The 24,539-nt window shown below is 37.5% G+C and overlaps 1 protein-coding gene and 1 long non-coding RNA gene across 2 annotated transcripts; one reads left to right on the plus strand and one right to left on the minus strand.

The window, feature by feature from the left end:
- The first annotated feature begins 2,154 nt into the window (after positions 1-2,154).
- LOC139958795 (uncharacterized) lies at positions 2,155-11,778 on the plus strand. Its single transcript, XR_011789877.1, has 2 exons — positions 2,155-2,535; positions 11,613-11,778. It is a non-coding gene; the product is annotated as an uncharacterized lncRNA (long non-coding RNA).
- LOC139958794 (kiSS-1 receptor-like) lies at positions 9,212-23,698 on the minus strand. The gene is made up of 3 exons (XM_071956133.1): positions 21,706-23,698; positions 11,605-11,740; positions 9,212-11,261 (listed from the first exon to the last, which is right to left on the minus strand). The coding sequence occupies exons 1-3, from the start codon at positions 22,000-22,002 to the stop codon at positions 10,621-10,623; spliced, it is 1,074 nt and encodes a 357-aa protein (XP_071812234.1). The 5' UTR covers positions 22,003-23,698; the 3' UTR covers positions 9,212-10,620.
- Positions 23,699-24,539: the final 841 nt, after the last annotated feature.

Here is a 24,539-nt window from a genome sequence, read left to right on the forward strand (position 1 = left end):
GTATAAGAGTGTCTTCAATACACAGAGCAGACTCTGCATATAGTTAACATTAAAAAAAAAACGTATTAAAAAAAGGCTACGTTTATACATCATAACCAGGTCGGGGTCTGGGGTTCTTCTCACCCCTCCCCCAAAAATCAACTTTAGAGGTCAAATGGCGTAAGTCCCGGACATGCATACTTAGACTATTCACCAGGTCTATAATTAAGTCTGAACGCAACGTTGTACTAATAAATACTTCTGACTTTTGAAATTTCCCTGACTGAATGTGCTTCTCCCAGCGGAAGAAGGAGGTGCCCCCCCCCCCCCTTGCGCACGTCATTGCAATGTGTCACGTAAAGTTCCTTCAAAGTTTTTGAAATATAAAATGTTGACTTTGGCCGTTTCAGTATTTTCTGAAACTGATATTTGATTACAGAAAAGCAATAAGCGTAAAATGATATTAACTTTATGCATCATTGGAGATTGTAAGCTTCATGAATCTTGTAATAACTTCTCAATTGAACGTGGCCTAACTACTTGCATGGGAGTAGGGGAATCAGGGGTGGGGAATGATTGGTGGTGGGTCAGTGATGGTTTGGGTACTTTTACGCCAAGGCAAGACACGGAAACTCTGTCATCAAGATCTCATCCGTTTCCCCCTACAATCAGTCATCACCGTCCCAAGTTTCGAGTTATCCCTCCCCCCCCCCGCCCGCTTAAAATAATTCAATGACTATATGCTTCCATTTACAGACTTGGGGTCATTGTTTCAGGATTGGAACTGTCACATCAGCTTGACAACAAATCGATGAAAATTAAAATATGAGGCCTTCATGTAGATTCTTAGAGCCATAGGAAATGACAGAGTCGAGAAAAGGGGCTAAAATTCTTTCAGCGATATGGCCAGCTGTTTCCGCTCTCGACGTACCTGGCATAGTTAATTCTCAGGTAGACAGAGGCTTAAAAGGTGAATATGATATTAAATGTAGGGTACTGGTTATGAACTGTTACCACGGTGACAGTAAACTTATAACTATGACTAACTTAGTAAAATTTTAATACATATGCACGCGTCGGTACTACTTGGAAACATCATGGGCATTTTGTTGTAAGTTTAAAATTTGCTTTTAATATTAAAAAAGAATTGATTCCTTAAAATAATTATCAAATTAATTATGTTTTTATCAATAATTAAAAGCAGTACACGATCACGCTAAGGACACTTAACAAAAATTGGTATTACCGACTGAATTCTTATATCGCTTAATTAATTCATCTGAACGATTCAAGCCTATTTTGTTTTTCACACAAAAAGAGCAAACCCAAAATTGGCACACTTTATAATGTTTTATCATTATTTGGAACGAAAAGAGGAGACTGTTGACTATAATCGAGGATCTGCAACCTCTATATATACTCTCATCAGTCACAAAGATAATTAACTAAATGCATAATGATACCTTGCATGTGATCACTTCATATTAACGAAATATGTTTCAAACCACACACACACTCACATCAGATTGACTTACTTTAGTGGGCTCTTTCAGTGGCGTAGGAAGGTACTTTTGAGTGGGGGGGGGGGCTGAAGACTGATGGCCGGCCTGGGGGAGGGGTCTAAGGGGAGGGGGTGTCCCCTCCCCTTTGGAATTTTTTTGCATTTCCAGGTAGCCTCAGATGCAATTTGGTGCAATATAGCACACTTCAACACCCACTCCATTTTGTAAACTTAATTTTGTATTTTCACCAGGCCTTAGATGCAAGTTGGTGCTCCAAATGAGATTTTTTTCTCATTTGGAAATGAAAAAGGGTTTTTTGACTTGCGAAGCGGGGGGGGGGCGGAATGATACTTCCGCCCCTCCACATTTTTCACTGGGGGAGGCTGGCGCCCCCCCAGCCCCCCCCCCGGTTCCTACGCCCTTGGGCTCTTTAGTGGATAAGCAGTTTGCTAACAGTTTTGTTTTATTTATTTTTAAATATTAGGGAAAGGTTTCGTTCAGGTGTGAAGAGGACCTTTAATTCATGAGTGTTATATCTATTTCTTTACTTATGAGCACCCTTACATTTATAATCACGGTTCGCCCTATCTGTGTGATTACGTAACATTATAAGGAATAAGGAATTTTTAAAATGCTTTCTCTTACAATGGTCCTTAGAAATACCATTCACGTTAGTTAGCCCTTAACGCTATATAGGGCGAATAAAGTTGATGCAAGGGGACTGGGGTTAAGTTGTTCTGTATATGTTTTAGGTGACTTTTCATTTGAAAATTTATAACTGGAAATTCCGATCGTTAGATTTCAAGGCCTATGTGGCTTCACATATTATGAAAACAGAAAGTCTTAATTCCTTATTGTTTGTCGTTACAGAATTCAACAGATAATCCTGGTCTATCACGTGTATACATTGCTGTACATTCATATCACATTCTAGCGGATGTTGGATTTGTCAGTTTTCATGATGTATTTGTGAGTTGCCATGGTTTCATGTTTCTACTCTATTTGCTGCCAACTGGATACACATGGAGTGGGTCAACATTGACGCCAAATCACGGTAGGCCGAAATTCTAATTCTCTTCTACAAAATGTCAGCACTCTGCCTCGCTTCACTTCAACATCCCGTGTTTTGCTCTTTTTTTTTAAATGAGGTGTAGGCCTAACCAAGGAATACCGTTGTTCGTTTCGCAGTTAAAATGAATAAAAAAATCGTTTAGTTTGTTGGTTGTCAGGCGTCAAGGAGACCGATGCAAAACGAAACTTTTCAATTTGCATTTAAGTTTCCCAACGACCACAATCGTCGTATGTTTTCACATTGATGGATTATATGTATAATATGTGTTATATATGTGTTATATGTGTGTTATATGTGTGTCATATGTATTGAAAGAAAGAAACGCTTCTGGCCAGAACTTGCGAATGCAACATATCATACAATATGGTATCGACAATGGCGAAGCGATAGGCCCGTTGCCGGGAGGGGGGGGGTTCATTGAACTAGGGCCCCAAATGTCCGACCGTCTCACCGCAAGGGTTGTTTCCGACAAAGTTTGAGCCAACGGATCCAGACTACCAGTCGAGTGTCAGTTTGTGTGTGTTTTTACATTTTATGTCCCGTATCGGCAGTGGCGTAGCTACGGGGGGGCCTGGGGGGGCCGAGGCCCCCCCATGAAATCGGCTGGCCCCCCCACTGGCCCCCCCACTGGCCCCCCACTGGGAATGTTGTAAAAAAAAAAAAAAAAAAAAACTCATCAGTGCCATTCACTAATATTTTTTGTTCAATAATTTGGGAAATAGAGTTACACAATTTTCTCGTCTGCATCTGGCAGAATAAGAATTATACAATATCTGTAGTAATCATGAGAATGGTCACACAGCATGGCATGGCAATGGTCGATGCGACGATTGCGACCATACACCACGAACCTTGTTGTGCTGCGCGATATCGATATCTACCAATACATGTAATCGGTCATCGATTGGCACAAAAACCCAGATTCTGATGACAGCTGCCTCAAGAAACCCAATAAATGGCCTAATTAGCACCGAGCCACCAATGTGGACCATTACCGAAACATCGATGCGTGTTAGTCTTCCATCCACAAGTCCACATGTGGGCATATCCTGCAAACCTACCGGTAGCCCACAGGGGTTTGAGTTGGAAAAAAGGCCTTGACACCTTGAAACGACAAATGATGCCAACCATAGGCGTACGAGGCGTGGGGGGGGGGGGGGCAGACTGCCCCCAAATTTCCAGAGGACAAGAAATTCGGGCAAAAGTCCTGAAAAATTCGGGCAGCCTAAGAGGAGAATTTTTTTTTTCTCCTCTTAGGCTGCCCGAATTTTTCAGGACTTTTGCCCGAATTTCTTGTCCTCTGGAAATATATATATATATATATATATATATATATATATATATATACAGTATATATATTCCGGGGGGAAAAGGGGGCACGTGCCCCTCCCCCACTTTTCCTCAGGTTAAAAATGTGCCTTTTTTTCTACATAAAAATTGAGGTGCCTCAAGTTAGCAAGAGGCCAGGGAACCAGAATGAACACTCGGGAAGGGCCGTTTCCGGCCATCTGAGGGGTTTGTAAAACCAAAAATTTGCTAGTACGCTCCGCGCCAACCGATGGTGGCGCTCCGCTCAGATAGTCGTGCATACAACTTTGCAAATCCTGGCTAAGCCCGTGACTTTTAACGAATTTCTGTGAGTCAAACTCAAAACATTTTCGAATGGAAAAAATTTGTTAAGATATTAACAAGAAAAAAACTCTTAATTCGGAAGATTCCTACATTAGCAACCAGCATGATTTCACCTCATTTTGTCTCAAAAGAAAACTTGTTCCTTGTTTCCCAATTTGCGCATTGGATATTGCAGTGCTAGTATGCATATTTTCCTTGATGGGGGGGGGGGGGGCGTTGTTGGAGTGATGTGTATACACAACTAAGATAATACAATAAGAGTTATAAAGGGTACTGAATATAAGGCTGCATCATTCCAATCGAATTTCTGCAAAGTGCCCTTTGATGTCGGTGCCCCCCCCAGATTAAAAGTGCTTCCGCCGCCCTTGACCTGGATATCCCCGACATGAGTGTATAAAAGAAACATTTTCTTTTTCATGGATGGTGGGGGGGGGGAGTGCCTACAAGCCTAGAAGTACAGGTTTATCATATTCTTTGTTATATTTTATACTTTTTTTGTGAGACAAATTGCAGTCTCACCCGACACAGCGACATTATCCCGCCTACGTGTCGTTGAACAATGTATGTTTTTCTGGAGGTAGCTGAGTACTGTGTTAAAATAATAAATAAGGTAACTAAATATAGGAGCTTAAAAAATATACTGTCCCATTTTTCCCCTTCAAAGTGATGTTACCATTTTTTCTTCTTCTAATTTACCAAATTTTTGGGGAAGTGTAAATTTCTAAAACGTGAGATTATAAAATAAAGAATGTTTAGATGCAACTTGCAAGGCCTCAGAAGTGCCGTTTCCGGCAACCTGAGAGGCATTGTGTGCCAAAAATTTTCTTGTACGCTACGCGCCAACCGATGGTGGCGCTCCGCTTAGATAGTGTCACGGGAACTTTCAGGCACAAAAAGTTCTGCCCCCCAAACTGAAATGGTCCCGTACGCCTATGATGCCAACTTCCCTCAAGTTAAAAGTCTGGCTGAGTTGGCAAGGCCAGTCAGCATGAAAGAGAAAATTTTTTTTTGCATTTCTGTCACCAAATTTGCACATCTTTTTGGTTGCTATTTTGCCTCACAGGTGCCATCTCCTGCGATCTGGGGATGCTGAAATCTCAAATTTTCTCTGTACGCTCCGCGCCAACCAAGGTGGCGCTCCGCTCAGATAGTAACCTCCGGCCCCCCCACAAGAACGAACAGCCCCCCCATGGCCCCCCCACTCAAAAAATCCTAGCTACGCCACTGCGTATCGGCATTTTATTTCCGGTATATATAAAGTGCAGGATCATATAGTATATGAGTGAGTTATGGTCACTACCGGGCATTTTCACCCTTGAAACTGGGCCTGTCTGAAACCCCTAGCTACGCCCCCGATTATCGATGAGCAAAATTGTTTTAATCACTATGAAGAAGAATAAAATACTAACACAACGTTGAAGGTATTCAGGTATATACACCTAAAAGTATGGTCTGTTTCGTAACTTGCATTTTAATTACATGGTCAGTTTTACCATTATTTTAAATGAGACCTTACGGAAGCTGAAAAACTCCATCATTCATGCAAGTTGCTCGTGTACCAGTATATTTTGTCCCCTATAGAGGTTGTGTCCGGCTGAACATAATTCTGGTTAAATACCGGTACTCTCCGGCCGGAGTAATTTTCCTGATAAAGAGTGTTCTGCCGGATATTATCGACAGGGGACGATATACTGTTACACCGGCATTGATACGAGGAATTGTTGTCAAACAGTCCAGCAGTGTAACAAAATTATGTTAATTTTTAATAGCCCCGCCCCCTAAAGAAAAAGCGTGGCACTGTATCTGTTATCCAATTAAAACATATCGTGTATTAGAATAATTAGTATAATTAAGCTAACCAATGGAATAATAAGCTTAACTTCCGTGAAGCTGACCAATGCTGGAGTGTAGGTGAAGTAAATAACCGTAAATCGACTTCTGTTTGTGATATATGTTTGTAAAGCCATTGAAATAAACTTATGGAAACATTATCCCTGATTCATTCGGTATGGTAGCATGTGATATGAATCTGACGGGGATATCTGTATTCATGAAACCAGCAAACATTCTTAACATACACCACCCGTGAGGTAGACATACACTTTTAAGTGTGAATTTTAATTACTTTTAAATGAGTTGTTACTCAAATGATAACAGCCTGCGGTTTTATTTTTCATATCAATTTTTTTCTTCATATCAGGCTAACGGCGGTTCGCGTGAATACATTATTATCTACGGAAACTTTAAAGAGACATATATATTTGGCATGTAGTATCATTTCATAAGAATTCCATCGCAATTAATGTTTTGAAATGAGAACATATTATATACCTACAGATGAGAATTAGTTATTTATAGTACATACCATCTAAGCCAATCAAATCCAATCTAATTACGATGGAAGAAAGACACGAGACACTGAATTTGTAGTTGAATTATTTTCGCTCAAGCCGGTCCACAATTGCTTTATAGAGTGAAAGGTCATGAATTTAGTCTCGATATGTTCTAGTCCAACGAAAATGCTGTACTTCTTTTGCCGTTCATGTTTACAAAATAGTGAACCTTTATAACATGGTAATTGTCTTCAATGCTCCTTAAAGGTGTAAGGTAAGGTTAAATTGGTGGCGCTGTTCATCCACTTTTCAGAGAGCCGTACATAGACAGCTCTAAAGTTTCCTATAGACCAACGCATGATATGTTACCGTCATAGAAACATACAAGAAAGTAACCTTGAATATCATTTAACATTATATTTTGTGACCAGTTCATTAATGTAATGCCGGTGTTATTTGAGTCCATACATTCGTGTGTTTTCCCTCTGTGTAATTTGATGTCGCCTCTGAGGAAGTGATCTAATGAGTTTTTTTGTGTGTGTGATAGAAAAAGTGCCTTAGTTGTCCTTGCAACATTTTAATTAGTGCATATAGAGTAACAGATTTTTAAGGATCATGTCCCAAAACAGTGAAAGTGGTATAGAAATTAAACGTGAACTGATAGAAGTGGTTTTGAAAAAAAATGATTTCTATGGCCTAATGTTTCGCGCGCTTTCCCCTCTTTGTTCCGGACTTTTTTTTTACTCTTGCGTATACTTCCTGAAGATCCGTTATCGTACGTCATTGCATTCGACGCATCGACTTTAACCACGATTCTATCCAGAATACGCACCATACGGGTACTCGGTGACTCCTCATCCCTGAATCTCCCCCTCCTCCTTTGGGGTTATTACCCTGCAAGTGACACTGTTATAGCCTCGTCTGAAGCCTATCATTGTGACCTGTTACCTTAATTTGATCATTACCTTGTTAACACTCCTTTCCTATATTTCTCATTTGTTTATCTAACTTTCCACATTCCTCTTTCCAGACAGGCCTCTCCAACCGTCCTCATCCCCGTCCTCTCCCATCCCCCCCCCCCATCCCATTCCTTTCAAATATCAATAAGGTTGCCCTATCGCCGATCTCAGAGGCCATATATACATTCGACACACACAACGTCGCTAGGTCACATCTGCATATGTGATATTTGTTCACCTTAAATAAGACTTTCCGTTTAATACGTTATTCGCCTTGACGGCTTGAGATGGACAGATTATTATGAACTTGTACGTATCAGAGTACCAACCTATATGACCACATGTGTTTATGTATCAAATATTTCTCATAAACGATATCCCACAGTGTAGTTTGATTATCTGTTATAATAACCATGTAGTCAGTTAAGACATCTATAGGGTTGAATTCCCTAACGATGTTCGCCATTCCTCGGCGGACGCCCGCCCATTGTACTGACTTGACGAGATGGGAACATTATTCATGCTGGGAGCACTAACGTGTTAAATAGTATTTCAACTATTTTCGTGGTTGTCAAGTATAGTCAGAGTTGTAAACAGTTACAAATGATGTAATTAATTACAAACGTAAAGTGCGCGCCTGTTGGTATTAAATAGATTACACCTGTTTTCGATATATTCCCCGTCGGTCCGTTTAAACAAAAATAAAAATTGTTTCTTTTTTCTTCTTAGTACTGACTTTAAGACATTCGTGACAACGACTAACATACCGTAAGTTGTCAAGCACACGTGATGGAATGTTATTCAACTTTTCATAGTTTGTGACGATGTGTCGTAGTTTTATTGATGTCATATCATGCGTCGTGTTTGTCACGTCTAAGTTGGCGCTGCATGCATCCGACAGTATATTGTCTTAAGTCGTACAAATATTGCACTAACTTTATGAACTGTCGTCATACCTCTATGTGCTGTAGCTGTATGATGTAACATTGGACATACCTGTTTAGCGATGCAACGGTGTTGAATAGATCTTCTTCAGACGTTAAAGAATTGAAGATATGAAAACACTGGTGTAATGAATCATAACGAAAAATACCATAGGCTATATGAGACTATAAATATATTGGTTATTGTAACAGACACAATAGATGAGTTCTTCTATACATTCAAATTTTTGTTAGATGTTTTTTTTTTGAAAATTAATGTCTAAAAAACAAAAGAGTAGCCTAAAAGTAAGCGTTTCTTTCACTATAAAGAATTACACAGGCATTTCAATTTATAATTGTTAAGTGATAATTGTTGCTGCAATATATGCATCTGTGCATAGCTCAATAGGATATGGAATTAAGACTTTCTATCGCGAAAGTACAGTTCGTTATCCATGTCATTTTCTTATAACTAACACAGACATTTTCATGTTTTCATGTTTACACTAAATGTATGAAAAGGCGGAATTGGTCAATAAAATACATGTGTATAAGAAAGGTTTTTAATTATTTGTAGAGGGGAGGAGCGTGGCGAGAGAAGAGTGAGAAGGAGAGGGGATATTTCGGAATACGTTGCTACCTTCCCCTCATATCCTTCAGGTAACAGATCCACACATTTAGATGTGTGTATATACCTATCACTTACCTGTCTGAACTTTTAAGTCACGTGTATATACCGATCGTTCTCAGTGTATATACACAATTGGGCGGTATACGAAGCAACGCAATACAAAAAAGGCGATGAAAAGAATAATTTATTCATCATTTATGACATCGATAATTACAGTCGTATTTACATGCTTTAATTTACATCTCATTTCCAACTTTGTACATTAAGGTACATTATTATAAAGATATGCTATTTTACACATTCCATTATGTCATTCATATTACTATTATAAGCTGCAACATTTCCCACAGCACAACATGCATATGTTTATTTATAGGGTTATTATTATTATTACTTGGGGGGGGGGGACCTTTGAGGGGAACGGGACATGAGACTTTGATTTGAGGGCGCCATCCACAAAATCACTTGAAAAATTCCCAACGAAATGGAAAATGGTTTACAAATTCCAGTATTTGAATGTTTTTCAACAACATCGGACATTTTGATGACAATTTGTGTTTGGTTCTCAACAAACCTTGTAATATCTAATTTCTAGTCCTACAAAAGGACCCTTATTATTAATAAGGGGTTTTCTTTTTAAGCCAGATTTCAATATAGTGAGCTTCCTTTCTACGGTACCTGTCACGAAACAGTACTATATACGTAATAACATATCATTTATAACCCAAGCACGTAAAGTGTGAATCAAGACAGTGTTTGGTTCATCTTATAAAGGATCCTGTTTTACATGAAAAACGTGCTTCAAACTGTAAATAAATTAATCAAATAAATAAATAAATATATAAATAGAAAAATGTAATGGTAAATCGAGTACTATAATTTCGAAAGTTATATTTTAGCTTTTAGTTCAAAAGATATATAATTCCAATATTAATGCAATATTAATATTTAACCGACTCATATCTTTATCAAATTAAATTGAAACGAATCACGATTGCACATGCAGGCAGTGAATATTATATATTATGAAGATATAAACTACAATTTATTTTGTTAAACTGAAACTCAAAATATATTACGACTTTTATAATAAGATTTCTCGATACTTCTGTAAAACTATTGTTATGATCTAGTCAAAGGCGGGGGTGGGGAAGGAAGGGTGCTACATAGGGCTACTATCCCAAGTATACCCACTTACAGTCCTTCCAATTTTACAAAATGATGAGGCGAAGAAACAACAATAAAAACACATGTTCAGAAAGCCTCTCGGCGTATCAGTTCGTTGAACCTATCCCCCCTCACTCCTATGATTTCTCCCATTCTTATGACGTCACTATTTTTGTTAATTGAAATGTCAAGAATGATTGTATCTGCCTATAGTTCCTGATTCTTATTGAACATGTTTTCGTTTCGCTGGTTATCACCGAATGGATATATTCAGTTGTTTCAAACAAGTACATATATAGTAATAGGTATTCGATTTGTTTATTTTCATGATGCGTTCACCTTTCGTGTAACCGCTACATGTACTATAGATTAAAAGATTAACTGTGCAAGATACACATTGCTGAGTAACCTTTACTATCGAATCAATCCTTCGGATCGGTGTTTTCTGAAGAATTGACGATCTTTGTCCGTTTCGTATCATATCCCGTATCGGTGGTTTTATCTTTAACAACGTGATCCAATGGCATAGTCTCTTGTCGGACTATCGAATATCTGCAAAAGAATGGACACGCGTAGAAAAATCGCTCTCGAAATTTCCCTCCAACGAAAGCGTAAACAATCGGATTGACTGCTGAGTTAGAATAAGCTAGGCAAAGGCTGCACAAACGAACGTAATAGAAGACTACAGTGGGCGGAGGACGAACGATGAGTAACCAAATTTGGAAAGAATGGATGGGCAACCAACAAATAGCAAAACCTAGAACCACTATAAGAATCATAAAAGTAACGTGTCTTTTACGTTGCATCATTCGAGCCCTTGCTTCGCCACCGTTTCCAGTCTCCCTGTCGCTGATACTGTACTTCCAAAGCTTCCGTAGTAATATCGCGTAACAGATACCAATGATAGTAAGAGGTATTGGATAAGTTGCAAAGAATGTTCCTAAATTATAAACGGTCTGAAGCTCAGTTATAGGCCAATCGACAATGCATATAGTCATGTTAAATTGGGGGTGGTAAAATTCCTTCTTGAAGAGTAACATCGGCAGAGCTAAGAAGCAGGACCCTGTGAAGAAAAATAGAAAAAAGATAGAAAAATAAATAAATAATGATTTATAGGCTACGACGATACAAACCAAGGTAGAATAGAAAAATATTAACGCATGGGGACATTTATAAAGGAATACGTTGCTGTATTTTCAGTGTATTGCTCTCTTAACGGAAGCAAATTGAGCCTAAAATATATAGTTACTTGACAGAATTTCGACGACGCTGTGACAAACGTCTCACTTGAGCAATAGCCTTTCACTGATTGGATGTTTCGACTACGCGTCTTAAAGAAACTCTATAGTCACGTTGGCATATAAATGCATGTTACTACTAAATGTCAGCATTTTAAATCTACTCACCTGCCCAGATACATAAGCTGACGGTTATGGCGGCTCGAGGGGTCCGAGACTGAAGGGAACGGAAGGGGTGCACAATGGCCCTATAACGATCAATAGTCATCGCTGTGAGAGTTGTGCAGGTAGCAAGACCGGTTACCTATAAAGTAAATGAGAAAATACGGTGGAGAAATTATATAAAGAAATGTCATTAAAGAAAACACAAAAGTACGCAATGAGTCCTCTAAAAGCTTGCTGTCGTCAGTCGTAAGAGATCACTACATTATTAAAGATTTGTTATATTCACACTAAGTTTTCTTGTGTAGTGGTATTCATCTCAGCAAATGGTTTCCTGTACTCAGATCAACAGACATTCGTACCTAATTAGTATTCAATACTATGACTTAAATCATAATAACAAGTATATAACAGACACAAATTGGAAGACATTCACCGTGGTAAACTGAACCTGAATTACCGCCGTTTGGAGCCCGACCGACTCACGCTACCTCCCCCCCCCACCATCACAATCACTGCGCCAACCCCCCCCCCCCCTTCCCACGTCACCTCACCACTCCTCGTGTAATCAATCGCCTTATATGTTTTGTTGTTTCGAATGCGAATGCCAGATGGTTCTAAATGTTTGGCAGCTTCATCTCCTTACTCGCAATTAATATGAGAGGATATGTGCTATGTACATTTCCCATCAATACGGTAATATATAACTTGTTGACAGGTTAAAGAGGACACACACTACTAACAGAGAGTGACTATGATTGGTTACACGTTTTTGATATGAGAGGTATACATCTGTCCTTCATAAGATTTAAATGTTTCTTTTATGTATTTTTTTAATGCAGCTGTTTGTGTGGAAACTTTAAATCTCGCGCCACGCAAATGCACGCTATATTTATTGTCGTATAGACTATAGTTTGCTAATGTCACGATAGACTAAATAGAGAACAAATTCCACAGCCTCTCAAAACAAACATCGGTTATTATTTGAGGCCTAAAACACTTCATTTATATATCAAAAAATTATCTCTAAGGTATAAGACTATTTTGCATATAAGCATCTGGTAGAATTTGATTCTGTCGTGAAACCATAAGGTTGAGTTACAATTAATTGTGATATTTTATGGAGTGAAAAAGTGAAATAAAGTAGTCGTATGATCTTTAGCGTGTTAGAAATTTTGTTTTGAACTATCTCTACATCCAGGCGAATTTTCGTGGAAGTAGAACATGGTTATATTACATTTTTGGGAATATTTTCTAGGGGCAGGCAGAGTACTGCTGAAACCTCGTTTCTAAAAGAAATAACCAGATAATTTTAGGGGTTAGGGAGTAGGGGGGGGGGGGGTGCAGTCCCATCTTCTCCGACCCCTAAGCCACTGGTTTAACTGACGATTATTTGTACTTCTAGCATATTTAAAGGCATTCCTGTTTGACAACCTTTAATAATTAATTAAACCTCAGTTTATCGAATATTTCAGTTAGCTAGAATCCATTGCTTAACAAAGGTTCTGGAAAGTTTCTTCCATCTTTTACTATTCTCGATTTTCCAACGCACTAAAACTTCACAATTATATATATATATATATATATATATATATATCATTTCTTGGTAAGAATTGGACATTTTAGGAAAACTGTATTTATCTTTAACAGTTTTAGTATATAAGTCAATATGAAAAACACTTTGTCAATAAAAATTGACAGGAATTTTCATTGGATTTTATCATTATAATCTAACAATCAAAGCTGCCCAAAACATGACTTTCTTGGGACTGCTTTGTCGTTGTGTTGTTGTAGGAGTAGGAGGAGAAACATGACCATACAATCCAAGTCTGGGGTCACGGAAGGGGAGTTTATCGCAACCGAAACTCTAGGCGTCCATTCTTTACGTTAGCCTGACAATTAAACTGAATGGTGAATTTTCATATGGAACGTTCCTCCGAAAAAAAAAAACATTTCTATAATTGCGCCCTCGATAGAAGTGTTAACGTTTTTCTTCTTCTAATGGTTAATGTACCCCCCCCCCCCCGGCCCCACAGTCTTCTACATACTTGCTGTGTCTACCGCATATTTATGTCCTTCACATACATCCTCCAATGATTTTGACCCACCATTTAATTTCCACAGCTGGAGCAGTTTAAACTAATAAAAAGGTAATTATCGGATAGATTTACACTTCTATGATTTAATTTGAGGTTTCCTTTAGTCACCTAGAGAGAGAGATCTTATTTGAACTTGAGTTCATTGCATGATAAACCACAGAAAGTTTCTTTATTAAAAAAATGGCGGACATACGCCTCAAAAAGAGAAGGATTTTTTTTTTGTCTACACACAACTGATGCATCTTAGGTAGATGGATGATAGGCTATCAGTTGTGAAATGTATTGTATTAAATTTTAACAAAAATAACTTACGAATGACCTTTACAGCTAACTTGTAATCGGGGTATCTCTGCAGTGAACTCATTGGACTCCGCCCGATATTTTTTGGGATGGGGAGGCCGGGGGGGGGGGGGGGTGGGAAGGAGACGGGCTACGTGTGTGTGTTTGTGCGTTACCCATAGTATCACTAAAGCTGTTTTTAAGAGCGTCACATTTCCTTAATTTGTGTACTCATGCCTTTGGTCATTCTTTGCTTTAATTATTTCCACGAAAAACCATGCATGAGAAACTCTAATTTCTATTACTCAGATGACCGAACTCTCTACTAGGCTATATATAATTTTAGAGTTGTTTAGATTAGCATTGATCACGTGTAAGGCTATCCGACATACTACATCAAATACAGAATAATACAAAGCTTAATAATTGAACTGTAACTGCTATTAGTGAGTTCATCGAAACTTGATCTTCAGACTGCAAGCAGCCTTGCAAATACTAACAAGTCAAAGCAGCCCCGGTTAGACCCCCACGCGAGTATGCATTGGCTGTTCACTATATCGCACACAGCAATGATGTATTTATTAATTGTACATTGGATAAGACCATTGCATGTACCGCGTGCTCAGCGACTTAATGAAAGTTCGTTATACCTTTTAACAATGTATATATGTAAGAGTTCCGCGATAACCTGCAGCAACAATTAACGTGTTGCCGTAATGAATGAAACAAAGTACATTTTCAGACCTGAATATAAAGCACCTTAGCTTCCTGAGCAATTATTTGCGTTTGTGTCAGTCCAGGTCTTTACGAAAGCTTAATAAAACCTTTGTAAAGTTTGTCTTCATTCGCATCCATTAGATAATTCTAAAGCCCCTGGTGTCCCTCTCATTGCATCTTTTTCTATACGTGACAAACATACTCCCTTGTCCAATTATACAATAAAAGAAGTGGACACATTTTAGAGTATTGCACCCAAATGTTACAAGATAGCCCCTTTTGCGCATGTTTAAAGACGTGTACCCAATAATCATCTTTATCAATTCATCAGATCGAGAAGATAATACCAATTCTCCATCAAATTAAAGTCTTTGTTCGTTATGTAGACAACATGTGTTCATTTCCTCCATATTAACAATGCATTGCAAATCGACTTGGACAAGTCTAAAATGACATCACAGAGCCACTACTACATTACTGATTGATAATATGATAATGTTGTTCCTTCATTTATCAACTAATTTTTATTTTCTGTATATATAGTACAAGTTTGTTGACAAAAGGTTTTACCGAATACTGACATGCATTGGTTGATCAGCAATATTTTATTTCAGCATGTTTGCATAGATATTTGAAAAGATAAGGAAAGAGAAATAAAGCCATTTGCTAGTGGTTCTGTTTCATCACACACTGGACAAAATGTCAGGGTGGCATTTTATTTTATTTTCAAGTTTTAAAGAAACTGTAGATTTTTTGCGTTATTCGCACGATCCAAGTTGTCAAACAATGGTCTTTAATGTCAACCACATGAACATGAACCATTTGTTTATTCATTTGACCACTTTCAGCCTCTTATGTTTTGAGGCAGGTTCTGCATCAAGTGAGTACATTATGAAATTCAAAATAGGTATATGTTTCCATGACTACGTTGCTCCCTCTCTATAATGCTCTTTGGAGAGCATGTTGAGTGGATTATTCACTGCTAAGAGCGAATATACCATTTGGTATAATCTTGTCTATAGATATGTTGACAGTATAGCATTGACAGAACCGGGAGATACACTCAATTACTCACTAGAGCCAAAAATGCCCGTCAGACAACCAAAATAACAGGAAATCAAATTTGGTCTTCCTTTTACGCGTTCGAAGACTAAATTCCAATGTTCTACTTGGTCAAGTATATGATTCTTGGGGCTGTATACGTTGGTAAAATTATTCTCTTTTGTTTTATCTTCTTTTTCCATGACATTCTGATGCAAGGGTTATTAGTCCTCTTCTTACAACTCATCAACTTGATATGTCAAAGAACCAAGACTTCTTCTCATTTATTGTTTGAAAGTAATCCTGTTTTACATATGAATGCGTATAGGAATTGTTAGTTCAACAGCTATATACTGTTAGCAAACTCTTCGTAAGTTAATGAAGTAAGTCAAGAGATTTGTTAATTTAATTTGTAATATAGCAAAATGATTTTTCTTATATGACATTTACAAATACTGATGGAGTTTCAGATTCACCTGCCAAAAGAGACGAGTACACCTGTAGCAATTAAACTCATCGAAAAGATATATAAATGTTATCTGGAAAACATTAATGGAACTCCAGCTAGAGAAATATAACTCGAAAACATTATTGACCGATTATACGGAATGGCTTCATGCTTAATTAACTTTGTTGGACGGAAGAACATTCTGTTTACTAACGTTCATTAGTTTTTGATGTCCACTAACTTTAATTTTATAACAATAATTTCATGAGAGATTATAAACAACAGTGTTATATATCTACATGTGGCAAAATAAAGACAAACAAGCGATTAATAGGAAGAAATGATATATTATTTTTTGTTAAAACATACAGGCCTAGTCATTTTAACCTTCGCCGAGTAAATATGCAACCAGACGGAATATATTAAGTTTTAAGTATAGAATATGATCCCTTTGGGAGACTAACTTCAAACAAACCTCGCTGAAATTACCCAAAAAAAGACGACCGTATGATCAGAGTCACTCATTTTGGTCTATTTTTTAAGTGCTGGTCTGTCTGCCCTATAAACTATCGGTTTGACACAATGTAGAATCCTTGTATGTATTGAATATATACTTCAGTGTGTTTGAGGAACGGATCTTCTACCTACATCTTAATGTCAGCAGGCAAATAGATAAGTTGAAACATTCTTTAAGAAGTGTGTGCAAACTATACGTGTCAAGTGTGGCAAGGGGACCCAAGAGTTTCATCTATAGGGCCCCGTAAACGAATCAATATATCTTTTCAACTGAAAAAAAAAAAAAATCGACAAAATTCAATATCATTTAAATACGTGAGTAGCGTAAGAGTGTATATATAAATGACACCATCGTGAAACACGGTTTACTGACCTATACAACATGATCGGGACATTAACTTCGTTATCAATGTAATTGTACCTCTCACATCCTCACGTGACAAGATAACAAGTAAGACATCTTCAAAGGTACGTCATATGTTCGGCTAGGAAGATTTTTTAAGTGGAGCTTGTGAACATTCGAAGTTGAAGTGAATCAGCAATATATGGAATATCTGGGAATTGCAATGACGTATGGAGACATTATTGAAATAGCTTCTTGTTTAAACAACTATCTTCATTTTCTTGCATGGCAACAACTCCCCACAATTGTCAATTGGAGTCAATTTGTGGCCACCAAAACGACCCCCCAAAAAATATGTGTACCATGAGCAAGTTATAAGTAGAATATATATGATCCATTTGGGAATTTTTTTTAAATATCTGACAAGATTTGGGACATAATTCAAATTTATAGATTCGTCGAGTACAAACTTTATCGATTGTAAATCGACGTTGTTTAAATAAATATATCCTGTGATGTTGTCTGATTGATCTATTGATATATATATATATATATATATATATATATATATATATATATATATGTATATATATATATATATATATATATATATATATATATATATATATATATATATATATATATATATATATACACTAATGTTAACTTTTGTCATTGGTTATGTTGATGCTGCCATGTTCAATGGTTTTAAACATGTATTATTGATTGATTGGATTAGTGATTGATTAAATAATCGATCGATAGATTCATTGTTTTAGTATTGAAATATATTAACATAAATACGATTTGCTAGAATTTTATAGATCACATACAAGTGAACTTGTCGACCCCCCCCCCCCCCAATTCTAAAGAGCACATCATGCTCGATTTCTCTAGTCTATGTCTAGTCTAGGAGTCTAGGTAGATGACCGCATTTACTCTGTAAGATGTTAATGCCTGTTTGCTCGCCCCCGCCCCCCCCCCCCATGGTATAAAAAGTCTTAAGAAAGATTTTTTTAACACACTCTTTGAAAGTAGCAGTTAAAAGTTCCCAAGACAGCTGAAGCCTCAATAGGATTAATAAACACACGACGTCATTAGGTGAACCTTCCCGTTTAGTTACACTGATTTAATAACCAATCTACAGCTATATCCACGGGGACCAGACTTTCAAGTCAACACAGTATTTAATAGGTTTTCTGAACAGCAAATATAGACGCTGTTTTATATACAGGCATGATCGCAGGTTTGAACAAGCCTTTTACCCAAACGTATATCTTAGTATAGCTATAGCATTTAATGAGTTACATTCAATTCTAAGGAATGTATCGCATTTCAGGTAAGGATCCAGGAAGTGGTGTGTTTGTGTATGTGGGGGAGGGGGTGCGGGGGGGTGCGGGGGGTGCAGTGTACACTCCTTTTCAACCCCACACAACCATGCAGCCTGTAGATCTTATTTCAGAAACTATAGCCTAAGTATGTAATATACACCATTTCTCCTTCTAAAATGTTTTTTATCTGGACCAGGATCCTCAGAACCACTACGTGGAAGTCGGCTTATTCAACGACATCAGGAACATACATAGCCTTCTTTTCTTAAATTCTGTATCCGCTTGTGCTTCAATGGATTACATATTATATGCCTACATAATTTGTAATGTATAAATTCCTGTAACCTGAAACGAACATTGAGTCCTATCAATTGTTAATATTTCTTGATAACTTGAAAGTTAAGCCTTTTTTCGCTACGTGCATGGGACCAACTGTTTCAGATACAAACTGTGTTACTTTAAGAATTAAGAATTTAGTCAGCCCCACAACGGTATATCAGAATGGGCCTTCTATAGCAACATCTTGACGTAAATCGAATTCTCCTCGTTGTATGTAAGCATCTATATCGAGTGATTTCACGCTACATCCCTCTGTTACATAAATTAATATTGCCCTCTATAGTAGAAGTTTACTGCTCTCGCCCTATTTATGTGTTAATGACCTGTGGATATTCTCCATTCATTTGAGCAGCTGCTTAATTCAACCAGCTAGAATCCATAACATATGACATGATACTAAAATTCGGAGACGAAACAGTCACACAATATGACAGTGAAAATGTAGCAAAATGATAAATAATAAAGTAGCATATAGTATATATATATATTTAAATATCTATACATTGAAACCTAAAGGAAATTGCTTAATTTTTTCCTTTGCATGTTCAGAACAAAGAGAACTTCACATGAACCTATATATTCACATCACTAAAATTACAATAACAATCCTCTCTCTCTTTCTTAAATTTATTTGTGCCCCCCCCTCCCCCAACCCCTCCTGCTTATTGGAAACCGTTGGGTTAAGTGTTTACTTAACCATGTCCCAGTGTTTGCTGTATGTTTAGAGTTTTCCAATAGCATATTGTCTTCAAAGATCGGCTCTTATACCCCATATCGGGGCTCTCTTAACCCCATATTGGGCGATCCGTATCCCATAACGGCATCTGCATTAAACTATTTACTCCAGCCACTTTCATTGATGAGCCTCAGATATTTAAAGGGCCTTTCCTTCAAAATTTCAAAGTGGTATAGATATACAACCCGCTATCAGTGCTTTCTAAATGATCTTCTTCAGCATATTAAAATTAATTTCGTGCCTATAGAGTCATCCTTTAATTTCTCTACTCGTATTTTTACCTGTACTCGTCACTAAGGATAAATTTGTACTCGTATCCATGCTGCTGTACTCTGAGTACAAATATCATTTGCATATACAGAGACCAAGTATCAAAATTGTAAGACATCGATTGTGCATTCATAAGAGTATTCACCGAATCATTAATGACGTCACTATTTACCGTTCGTTACGCTCAATCAAGCACAATAATAGTACAAAACTCATATCGACTCATGCATGTAAATGAAAGCTATGTATAGCTATACCCAGATATGTGCATGGTATCAATACGTCTGATCTGTGCATTCTGCCCCGTTACAACCCTTAAAGCGTATTAAATCGAAATATGCCTACATTTTAATGTTTTCTAGCAAAAACAGGGCTCGAAAAGGATAGTGCTTATGTAAATAGCTCCGTTATCACTTGTCGGCGATGTTATTGTGAAACCATCACCAACGGCGGTTGCAAGACATTATTTTACGCATTATCTGTCGTAATTTCACAAAGCCTTGAGCAAATTAAGTGAAGAAAATGTCAATCATCTTATTTTTTTAATATTTGGTTCCTACGGTCAGTAATGACCCATAATGCACCCCTAATTTTGAACGCAGATTATGTCAAGCTTTCGCTGTATATTTTTATACTGCTTAAATTATTTTTACAAAGGTTGATGTACAGGTATATACAAGACTTCGATCGAAACATTTATAACAATATGTCAATATCATCTATACGATATTGTTAACGCCCGTGGATGTTCGGCAATGGACAATGCATGCACGTGGTCACTTTTGTGGAAAGAAATTGGTTGTCGGTTTTGGATATGTAAGTATTTCGAAGTGCTAGTGACAATGTAGATAGCAGTTTCTATACAGACTGTTCCTTAATTGTGATAAAAGCCTATATAAGCTGTTTTTAAGGTATTTTAAGAACATTTAAGTTGCATTAGGCCTGATCGATCATTTAAAAAAATCTCTCAAAGATTAAATTGATCCCTTCATACATTTCACATTCGGGAATTGACAGTTTTCACTGTGAAATCGGTAATGGGTTAGTGGGAGGGGTTACATAGATGACTATAGGAAAGTGAATACAAGAAACTTTTAGCATAAGCCTACCTCACTATCCCATCAGATGTACCTGAACCATAGCATATATTCCATACCCCAATCGTTAAAAATAGTTTTTATAATTACGATCTACTTATGTTAATTCAATAGGAACTTGGTTGTGCTATTTTATGTGAGAAGATATACGATACTTCGTATACGAGGAACAACGCCTCAATGACATGCCTGACGAGAGGGGATAGGGGTAAAGGGGTGGGGAGATTTACATCCGCCCAGGGTCAATTCATGGGATCCGAGGTAACATGAGATGAAAAATAACGTATACTCTCATTTTCAAGACTTCAAAATGTGGGTAATTATACCGGTAATCATACCCAAACTGACCGGAAATTATACCCCGGACTTATAGCTGTCTCTCGACGGCCATTTATACGGACTGAGTAAAATTTGTAGGACAATTGAAAACAGTGGCGTAGGAAGGTACTTTTGAGTGGGGGGCTGAAGACTGATGGCCGGCCTGGGGGAGGGGTCTAAGGGGAGGGGGTGTCCCCCTCCCCTTTGGATTTTTTTTGCATTTCCAGGTGGCCTCAGATGCAATTTGGTGCAATATAGCACACTTCAACCCACCCACTCCATTTTGTATATAATTTTGCATTTTCACCTGGCCTTAGATGCAGTTTGGTGCTCCAAATGAGATCTTTTTCTCATTTGGAAATGAAAAAGGGGTTTTCTGACTTTCGAAGCCGGGGGGGGGGGCGGAATGATACTTCCGCCCCTCCATATTTTTCACTGGGGGGCTGGCGCCCCCAGCCCCCCGGTTCCTACGCCCTTGATTGAAAACACATAGTTAAAGTTGCCCATATAAAGGAATATGCGTGACTACAAGAAAGTGACACTACAGATCATAATTCCAAATATATTACTTACCTGTTTCATAAAGCTCGAGAATTTACATAGGAAATCACCAAATATCCACTGTGGTAGTGCGTATTCCGCCGCAGTGAAAGGCGCGCAACATATCAGGAATGCAACATCTGTTACAGCAAGGTTGACGATATAATAATACGTCACGGCTCGGTGAGCTTTCTGGCGACAGACCGTAAAAATGACCAGAAAGTTTCCGATAAGACCAATGAAGGCTATGCATCCTAATATAAGTGGAGCTAACCACTTGGCAGTTAATGCAGCTTGCTCTAGCTCGGGTGTGATATCCGTCAAATTCATTTTCACTGTTAATAGCTTAAAATAGCTTAGGCTATACCTTTGACTATAACGTAATTAAATATATAGGGGATATAGCGAACTTTGCCAAGTTTATCCAAAGGACAGATTGTGATTCATATGAAGTTTTTTTAGTTAATATCTGGTTTCCGAAGATGATCGACACAGAAAAAATCTTAAGAAGACGGTTATTCCTTTAAAGAGTACATCCGGAAATATGTTTAATTCTCCGGTAATCATGGATTAAAATGCGTGTATATCGGATCCCATGAAGATAGATAGCGTGGGTGTTTGTTCCAACAAGATAAAGGAAAATAGTAGTAGGCCGAGAGGAAGAGTTATCACATGTGATCGCCGACAGCTCTTAAAAATACCATTCAGAGAAAGAAAAAAGGATTTTCCGTATTAAGTCACTACGGTACCATATCATATATGCATAACGTAGATCGAATCTTCAGCCCTATGTTTGAAAGGATAAAATTTCCCAATGTCCAACTTCAAATTCACTCGATATTAAAATCAAAATAAATCCAGTCAACGAGATGCAGAGTCTGGAGATGCAGAAGCGGTTAAGTTACATTTATAGCGAATTATACTTGAGTCACTCAGGAAATATAATTATTCCATCATATTTTGTTGTTGACTTCAAAGCAAAAGTAAACAGAAACGTATTAAATTATTCGAAATGGCTGAACTATTTAAAACTGAACTTGACTCCAAGTTTGTATTTGATGAATTAATTAAAACCTTTCAAACTTTTTGTGTCTACAATCAAAGAATATGACTCATTAATTTCTCTGTGATATCTTTCAATGTTTTACGCGTGTATCTAGCCTTGTCAACAACCGACTTGTGGTCCGAGTCAATTTCGAATACACGTACTAAACTCACACACAGTTGTGCGATCTTCCCACGAAATTCTCCTGTATAGATGATGAAAGAACAATAGCATATTGTTAATACCTGCGCACCTCTACACAGAACAATAGTCCATTGTGATGTATAATATAATGTATAATTAACTGACTTAAAAAAAGCCAAAGTTGATTCCAAGATCCATATTGCGAAGGAAGTATAGATGATAATGTCAAGTCCTTTATTTTTAGAAAGAATATTTTTTAAGATGATAAAATTATCCAATTCATTAGAAAAATAACGAATTTAATATTCTGCGGCCAGAGTTTCTCTCTTCTCTGACGTCAAACACGACATCTTAGTCTCCTTGTGTTACACCAAAATGGTAAAAATAACCGGTTTTACCGAATCCAGTTTGTCAATTTCACTTCATATCTATGTTTACCAATAATATATGAGTCTAAATATTTCTTACTCACTTCGATAGCCGACTGACTGCTTTATTTTTCGTTTATATCATTTAGAAAATGATAACTTAAAAATACGCGTGTTGCTTCCACTTAAGCACTAGACTCTTAATCACTTGAGCGCGTGGTAAATAATGGTTCGTTCATAGTAGCCAAGTAACTATTCATCTCCCCACTTAGTTTGAAACCAGTGTATTCTACGGTGGCGTGTGGAGGCCGTATTTTTTTTAATTGCTTTAATAGAATGACTAGTGATTAAATGGTATACGTACCTATCATTCAATCAATCGATAGAAAGGTGTAATTTGTTCCCCTCGTGACATCCTTGTAAATGAATATTCGAAAACAAACACCTTGATTGGCACTTGCTTCTTTCACGTTCGATTTGTTGAATATTGCAAACGACATAATGAACTTGATTCCACCAATCAGCGTCGTGCCTCGTGCAGTCTGTTTTGACATTGATTAGAGAGTATAACGGCTATGGCCAGAGTTATTTATATAAAACATGCCATTAAGAAATAAGTGGGAAATTGATTGAAGATTTAACAGTACTGACCAAGTGGATTGAGTATTTATTGTCAAAATAGGATATTTGCCTGATCCAAAATGCGATATTCCAAATTATTTTGCCAACATAATTATTCAAAATACACTCTTGCGAAGTCTCGAACACAGAATGCATCGACTGCTATTTGGAAGGTCTACGGTAGTACTGAAAACTTCTGATAAACAAATCTCAACTATTGTGTACATGAATTATAGTTGTCCCACATATCCACCAACACCCCTCCCCACCAGCGCCCCCATGATCAAGGGCACGGTCACTGTCGATGCGAAATTCCTTCAAAATCTTTATATATAACTAACATCAGAAAATCACAATAATTGATCAAAAACAAAATGCTACACTGTTGTGTTTGAAATTTTGTTTTCCAGACCATGCCTGTCTCTTGAGGCGATCAGCTGTATATTGATTTAGGCTCATAGGGGGGGGGGGATGTGTTTCACCCCAGGATGTGTCACTGACAGATCACATGCCTCTTACAAGTGTATAGTGATATTAGTAAAACACTACACGGAGAAGAAGCTTGGTGTTAAAACTATACCGCGCGGGCCAAAAAATAACAAATAAAAAAAAATAAAAAAATCGACCTCAAAATGTGTTATTTTTCGGGTAAATGACGCGATGAGGTTCTTAAAGGTGGTCAGTCGATA

This window comes from Apostichopus japonicus, chromosome 18 (genome assembly GCF_037975245.1).
Source record: "Apostichopus japonicus isolate 1M-3 chromosome 18, ASM3797524v1, whole genome shotgun sequence".
Classification (NCBI taxonomy): domain Eukaryota; kingdom Metazoa; phylum Echinodermata; class Holothuroidea; order Aspidochirotida; family Stichopodidae; genus Apostichopus; species Apostichopus japonicus.

Bases quoted from the DNA above. Each gene is read 5' to 3' on its own strand.
- LOC139958794 (XM_071956133.1), bottom strand. From the start codon at position 22,002: ATGAATTTGACGGATATCACACCCGAGCTAGAGCAAGCTGCATTAACT. The intron at 11,741-21,705 runs GTAAGTAATATA...TTTACTTTATAG, and splicing joins TCTCGAGCTTTATGAAACAG to GTAACCGGTCTTGCTACCTG. The intron at 11,262-11,604 runs GTGAGTAGATTT...TTTTCTTCACAG, and splicing joins CAGCTTATGTATCTGGGCAG to GGTCCTGCTTCTTAGCTCTG.